The sequence below is a fragment of the Echinococcus granulosus genome (assembly GCF_000524195.1).
Source record: "Echinococcus granulosus chromosome Unknown EG_S00059, whole genome shotgun sequence".
Classification (NCBI taxonomy): Eukaryota; Metazoa; Platyhelminthes; class Cestoda; order Cyclophyllidea; family Taeniidae; genus Echinococcus; species Echinococcus granulosus.
In genome coordinates, this window is record NW_020170439.1 from 27,382 (window position 1) to 34,946 (window position 7,565).

General features: G+C 41.2%; 2 protein-coding genes across 2 annotated transcripts in view; both read left to right on the forward strand. All coding sequences in view use genetic code 11, as the record gives it.

Moving 5' to 3' along the window:
• The window catches only part of EGR_06538 (hypothetical protein), a gene marked incomplete at both ends in the record, with an annotated part of 4,544 nt that extends 2,228 nt beyond the window's left edge, over positions 1 to 2,316 (forward strand). The window contains 2 exons of the mRNA XM_024495787.1: positions 682 to 879; positions 2,081 to 2,316. Coding sequence (XP_024349747.1) covers positions 682 to 879; positions 2,081 to 2,316 — 434 coding nt within the window. The remainder of the gene's footprint in view (positions 1 to 681; positions 880 to 2,080) is intronic.
• Positions 2,317 to 5,856: 3,540 nt separating this feature from the next.
• On the forward strand, positions 5,857 to 6,198 carry EGR_06539 (hypothetical protein; the record flags this gene model as incomplete). Its single annotated transcript, XM_024495788.1, has 1 exon — positions 5,857 to 6,198. One exon carries the CDS (start codon positions 5,857 to 5,859, stop codon positions 6,196 to 6,198), a length of 342 nt encoding a protein of 113 aa, XP_024349748.1.
• Between the last annotated feature and the right edge of the window lie 1,367 nt (positions 6,199 to 7,565).

A 7,565-nucleotide genomic window follows, 5' to 3' on the forward strand; every position in this document is an offset into this window, starting at 1 on the left:
TGCCAGTGGTGTTTCCCAATCATCATCTCTTCCGATTGACCGCTGTCATTAGCAAATTGTTCAGCAAGAAGTGGTCACATGGTGCAATGAACCAAGACCACTCACCTTGCCTTTTTTAAGTTACATTGTCTTCAGAGAGAATGGTAGATTTTGGCAATTAAAAAAAAACTTTTTAGTAGAAATGTATTAATCTAATTCAATTAACTCGCAACACCATGACCCAATCTTGCTTTCCAATTAGAAGGAAATCAATTACAAAATATGCCAACCCGCTTTACATTTTAAAAGAATAGGTTATTACAATTGTCAAAAGATGGTATATATAGTACGCTTAATTCATATCAGTAGTATCAAAGTCCCCCCTATTTTTCGTATGACTCATTTATCGCCTTCTTTGTTAGCAAGCTGCACTGAAAGAGGCCTACTTGAGAAGTAGTTTTAAGAGCTGGATGATGCTCCACAGTGGTGGTCGTCCTAGAAACATCTATTTAGGAGGAAACTCTACCTTAATGAATCTTCTGCTCACTTTGGGCACATTCCGCCTTTTTTTCAAAAAGCGGAACTTAGGGAAGTGAATGTAGCCACAAAAGCTCTTCTTTTTCATCCAAAGTCTAATTATGTGCAGCGTCTTAGCCCAACACGCCAAAATTATGCATGTGCATTTCCCTATTGCGTAAATAGGTACAAGGATCAGTACACAAACCCATGGATTTTTGTTTGAAATAATTTGCCTCAATATTTATTTTTTCTTCTTTTCAAAAATGATGTCTACAAATCAGACCATCATGGGATCAAGAGCAACATCGGAGGCAGCACAGTTGAGGAAGCTGAATTCCACTTTTCAACAACTAGCGGATAACCTATTTCCTCGTTCAACAGGTAATTTAATTAGCGATTTTATGTAGCAAAGACTCCTGTTTCATGAAGGAAGAGTCATCTTTGTCACGACTTTTGAAATGGTATGCTTTTGAAATGGCACCTAAATGCATTTGTCGTATATTTAATGGTGGCCATCAACCAGCCCTTGGTATTGAGACAGACTTGTCGATAACCCTCTCGGCGCCACCCTGGACATTATGGTCAGCGTTTTCAATTATACTAGCCCGGAGGCCAGTTATCATCATATAACCAAGTATGCCCACTATGAAATCGTGCAAGGCAATCCCTTTGGGCCAGAGCTTGACAGCCATCTCTAGTGTCTGGATTTAAACTGTCGCATTGGGTAGGATATGACCAAGATGATTAACCGCGTATTTTGTTGGTGAAGCTCCACAATTGTTGAATGGACTTAACGTTTTCACCCATAACTAAAGCAGGTCATCTTTTTTTAATTTTAAGTATGTAAAGTGGTAGATTCAAAGCTTCCTTGTTGAGGTTGGCAGACGGTATCAAATTTAAACCACTGTTGTTTTTTCCGCACTATTTACCCGTCTGATCTCTACTTACCTATTCACGATTCCCATTCTAAATTACCATGGATGAAATTTCCAATATTACAGAAATATCGTAGCCACTAAATTTTTACTCAAAATTGTTATCTGGAGGACTAAATCTGCCATGCATTGCGACGCTCTCAACAGCCAACCTTGGTGTTTCCTCCAATTTCTTCGCACAATCCACCGACCCTGAGACGGATCTACTGAAATCTCGGCTCCACAAGAACCTCTGGATTGCAAGCTTCTTCGACTGGTCCGCTGTGGATCAATCGGGAATTGAAAGTGAGCTGGGCACTTCAAAATCTAGTACCTACTAATCATGTCATCCTTTTGAGTGCGAGTCCTGCCAACGCGACTAGCTAGAGGAATGCCTGGGAGGTGGCTTGACGAAACGTATTTGACACTTAAAAATGAGTTGCATCCGTGAATATTCCAGCCTCGTTAGAATCAGTCTTGCATCTCATGATGATCATTTGAACTGGCTTGAAGAATCAGGAAGTAATCTAACCTAATCAAGCAGACAGGCTTAACTTCCCAGAAGTAGATGGGTTTAAGAAGACCCTGTCGGTTTTTCAAAGCTCTTTTCGATAAACTGGGAAAGCAACTTTGTTTTTTAACTAAAAACAAATGAAGCTTTTTTTTAGCAACCACTAATCTTCTCAGCCGTCTGGAACACTTTACAGCTGAGGCATCAACATTGGAATTGTTAAACCTCAACGACTGCTTGGAGACTCTTTTCCATGGAAAATCATCTACAACGGGTGACTTTGACAGTTCTAGCAGCTCACCACAAATTCTTCCAGGCATTCAAGATTCTTTTGGACCCTGTGCTCCAAAAGGTTTGGTTTTACTTGATATAGTCATACATTTTATACGGTGATGTAATGAGTATCACAGTGAAAAGTTCTGAACTTTAGTAGTAGTGATGTATTTCGAGAATTTGTACGCCAATAGACCTCTGTGAGGATATTTTAAGTTAACACTACTGACAGGTAGACATGTCAATGATCGTGGGAGTTCCATCATCGATTACGGACAGAGAAAATGGGTGTTTCTGCAGTCTAGCCATTTTGTGGGAAAAAGATGATGCGGGAAGCGGTACCTGATCGTGTTTAACAGGCCAATTGCATTCATTCTGGGTCTGTAAATGGTACCAAGGGCGAAAGAACAGTCCTGTCAAGTACCGAGCATTGTGGGTGGAAGGTATACGTGTAACAAGAGCATGAATTTACCCTTAATTTACTTGTATGCTCAGTGGAGGAGTAAAGTGGTCAAAAAAGTAAGTTAGGAAAAACTAAAATGGTCAAGCTGACGTGACGGATTCAGTGCATTTCAGGCGTACAAATGAATGTACCCGCTACCACAAGAGATGAAATTGACTAGCAAAAAATATCGGGTGATTGAAAAACTCCTTACAATCTTTCGGAAAGTTTGCTGTGGTGCCTTGTCGAAACCTGAAGGATGTGATCCGAGCCTGTCTGCTTGACATATTGGGTTTAACTCGGCTCTAAGGGCGTAGGACTTTCCCATAAACGGTGGTAGAAGAATTTACCACCTAAATAGGGAAGTTATAAAAGCTGCTAAGGAGATGGGTCCCACCTTCTATTCTACCAATTACACTACAAAATGAGCCATATACTTTGGGTTATTTGTTGGCTGACTAACCGACTAACCTGTGACACAACATATCTTCTATAGTTTCCCATTCGTTGAGAACAAACGTATCATTTGTTATCTTTCAAAGGGTGCACTCGCTACCCACCCTTGCATTTCTAAGACTTCAATTTATGCTTGAAAAACTTACTTAACTTGTGTATGGTGAATTATGGACGTCATTATTGAAGAGCAAGTAATTTTCTCTAAGATTTGGCTACCACTTGAAGGTCTTTTTCTAAATATGTCTCGCTATTCTTGCAGGGCAACGCAAGACCTCATGGCACTGTAACACTTACCTGTGAGAAGGCTTTACACTGCCCTTTAGGACAGTGCCTCATTTACTCCAAGCTCTAAGTGGCCATCGCCTCGCCATTATTTTTATACAATTACATGCCAAGAAGAATAGACAAAGGGGGAGTAAAAGTGAGGCAAAAATGGAGATGCCAAGGGCTTTTTGGTTCACCTAGAGACAAAAGATATTGTTGAAGTGTAATTTGCAAGCTTATTTTTCCTTGTGAAATGATAAAAGATTGTAATTAGAGCTCTTACAGCGCGGAAACTATTTCAAAAGGCTTTCTCTAAAGGTTGGGTGTATTTTTTAACTGCCTGGTGGAATAACGGAAACTAAGGTGTTTTCAAGAGAACTGATCCCTATTGATGGTGAAACACAAACTCCTGGCGTAAAAGCTAGCAGGAAAGTTGCTATTAGCACACTGTCCATACTCGATAACGATCTGGTCTTCAAAATTTCTCAAGGAAGTGGCAACAAAGTCTGTAAAATCGATGTGCTTCGAGATGCTTCGGAGAGAAATGGATTTTCTAGTTCTCTGATTTGCTTCTTCAAACTAAGTTGTGCGGCTTCAGTGTCCAGATTGAGAACCGCTAAACACTTGACCAGGGAGAATTTTAAGCCCATGGACTTACTTTTATTTAGAAAAATAAGCTAAGTTCATTTTTACCCAACAGTAGCCAAATAGATAGGTTGTACCCTTTTCAAAGACCGGGTACTGTCAAAACTGAAAGATATAACGCAGCAAGCCTTATCAGAAAGCATCAAAATGAAGAAAAAGGCCGCCTTATCAGACCATGATCCGGATTGGTGCATTAAGGAATTACAGTAAACTTTCTTCTACTTCCTACTTCGTCAGTGATTATTGTGTCTCAGTAGGAATGGAGGGTTTGCCAAGGTCCGCACCGCTCTGTGGTGAGCTTTTGCATATTTAACCAATCGCAATAGGTAAGGGATGCTTAAATTCTAGTGATTAATTAACGAGAGTGGAGTTTGGAGTGAATCGCTTATCGCTGTCGTGGAGCCGGTCGTAACAGGATATGTTAGTAAAAGGGCAACTGGAAGACCATCAACATGAATGGGAGTCCGAGCCCCAAAGACGGTGATGAAAGCTGTGCAGTTAAGTATGTCGTGTTGCCAAATCTCACTCCTAAGATAATCAGATGTATTTTAAATGGAGTTTCTGCCTATTTTTGCCTTCCATTGAATAAATATTTGCAGAAATAAATACGTTTATTTCCCTATCACGTACGATATTTAACTGGCTTCTAATATCAAAGGCGCGGCCCATGAAAGCGTGTGAAGTAATCCAAGTATGAGGATTTCTAGCTCAAATGGGGTCTTTCGCGACGTTCTTCACATCCAAAGAGGCAATCTATCTATACTATTTATGTGAATTTGATATTTTCTTTGAGGTGCCAGTAAAGTAGTAGGCTCTCACGAAATTTTTGGGGAAAACTCTTCTGACTAATTGGGTTTCCCAGTTCAAATCAGCCAACCATATTCTCGGATTGGGTAATTAGCCAATGACATTAAGCTCAAAGATGCATAAGAAACACTCAATGCGTGTTCAAAGAGGCACCAAACTCTACCGTGGCCAAACCATTGTGTCCTCCTCCTTTGAAATCGATTACCTCCTAGAAAGCAGCCCTGGCGCCAGATGCCTCTCCAGTAATTGCCGTGGGGATGAAGATAATGGTCTCTCCCATGCCTTCTCCTCTTTCTCTCTCCTCGTCCCATTCTTCCCCTTTTTACCTCTTGACACACCCATTACCTTAGTGCTTGGGATGGGATATGAGGGCGGTGGGGGAGGGGGTGGGAGGAGTGGACAGCTCAGTGTTTTTTGTCCCAGCCCCTGGTCTGATGTTATCGCCATTATGGTCAGTTTTGTGTGTTTTTGGCAAAGGGAGATGGGACTATTGTTGGTAGGACATCAATTTGTGGCTTTATAGAATTTCATTAAAAAAATAGGTTTGTTGTATTTTCCAGGAGAGAGAACTAAAGGTGATCATTGATGGGAAGATAAAATAAAGCGATGTTCACTTCAAGTTCCCCTTAAGTCAGCCTAGATAGTGGAGAAGGGAACTTCTCTTTGAGTTACCCATTATGAACTGAAGGGCTACACGATTACCAACGTTGACAGAACCTCTCCAAGGGATAACAACCCTGGTGTTTTGGGCTGAATACCATTCCAAAACCTAATGGAAGAAATCCTTCTGATGTGGGTGGTTATTCTTCCAATTATCACAATTGAATAGGAACTGAAACCGTGTTGATTTTGGCAGACAGTTCGATTTTGAGTTCTTCAAGATGGCCGGTAGTTCAGCAAAACTCAATTTAAAGGAATTTTAAAGAAGCCTAAAATTTGTGCAACAAACGACTTGAGTAAAGTGTGTAGAATTAAGAACAAATGTCGCTGGGTTGCACGAACCTCTCCTCTACAATTAATCCAATGCCCAACTAGACCTGGATGCAATGGGCGGTCCCACTTCAAAGGTTGGCGATATCTACAACCGACCAACCTCATGGGTTCAATCAATCCTCCAACAAGAAGATGATCATCCCAAGGACGAGGAAGCGGCCTATCATCACAGAGTGACCTCATATTTCGAGCCAATCTCACTGGAGGAGACGCTGCAACTACCGCCCATCAACGACCTTCAACGGAGAGAAGAGTTTCGAGGCCCTCATGTAACACCACCGCCACTCTATCACACTGACGTGGATCTCGTTTCTACAGAAATTATTGGCTATGGTGCCAATTGGTCCACCACCTCAGCCCAACGGAATACATTCAACTGGGAGGCGATTCATTAAACATGGCGCTCTACTTATTAGTTACTCAGTAGCGAAAACAAAATGTTCTAATGCAGTGTACAGACTGCACCGTGCACAATCCTACCGGCGTTGCACTTACTGTGATCCATTTGCACCAAAATCGTCTTTTTGCACTGAATAAATACTTGAAGTGAACAAATAATTTGGGGTTTTTGAATGGGTTTTGGAGCAAGACCACATCAAACTGGCATTTATAGCAGATGCAAATGTTTGTTTGAAATACTTTGCGGGTCCCTGCTTTAGAAAACAAGAAATTTGTTGGTTTAGGTCCATGAAATGACTCAGGCACCATTATTTAACTATTTACCAACTTAGTAATTTCTTAGCTTACTCTCTTCGCTACTGGAGTTTTGGTGAGGGAAGGGGAGAGTCGGCTACCCCAGCAAAGATATTTCATTATTGTCTTTTTGGTTCCCCTCCAGTTTACTTTATTTCATCTTAGGTGTGCAATATTGTGATATGCAAGTTCCTGTAGCAGGAGTGATAATTATTAAAAATCACCCTTAAAGAAGGTCACGACCCCATAGTGTGACCTTGTTTTGATCGCTTAATTGCAAAATAGAGTTGATTGAGTCATCCGAATCACCAACATATTAATCTTGGACCTTGATCGAGGGGAAATCCCCTGGACTTAACAAAATCAGTATGAGTTTAATTTCCCCGTTTTCTTTCATTTAAGCTGCAAATCCGTTTGCAAATTTATTTTTTAGTGGGAAATGACGCTTTAGTCAGCCAAAAATTGTCCCGAAAATTAAGCAGAGCACTAAAGTAGTATTCCAGCCATCTCCACCTGCTATAGAGGCACTACAATAGCTGCGTCGCTGCGATGCACCACAATGTCGACTCATGCCTCCTTTGTCCATGTGCGCGTGCGTACGTTTGTATTTGTGTGCTTGTGCCCGCTTGCGTGTGCTAGTGAATCACGGTTACCTATCCATATAGCGCGCCTACATGCAATTGGTTACTAGCACCTTGAACTCAGCCATTGGTTCGCCATGTCGAGGGTTTCTCTGGGAGTACCAACAGCCACGCGCCCTGTCCGCACTCCTCGGACAAAGGTTGATACCGCTGCAACAGGCTCTGTGTAAGCAAAACTTTCACTTAAATTATTCTTGTATTCGGTTGAATAAAAAATAATTAATGTAACACTGGCAGAAGTCGTTTTGTATCGCGTCACTACAGTTAAAAATTTTATTAATCATTCATGGTCTGACTAATGACCCATTTAAAGGTGCACTTGGAAATGTATTCATGACTAAAAGTGTCCTTTTTAGGCAGTTTAATGCCTTTCCAGCACGTCACCCGAGTAGCATAGCTTCGTAGATACAAGTGGGTAAGTAAAGTCG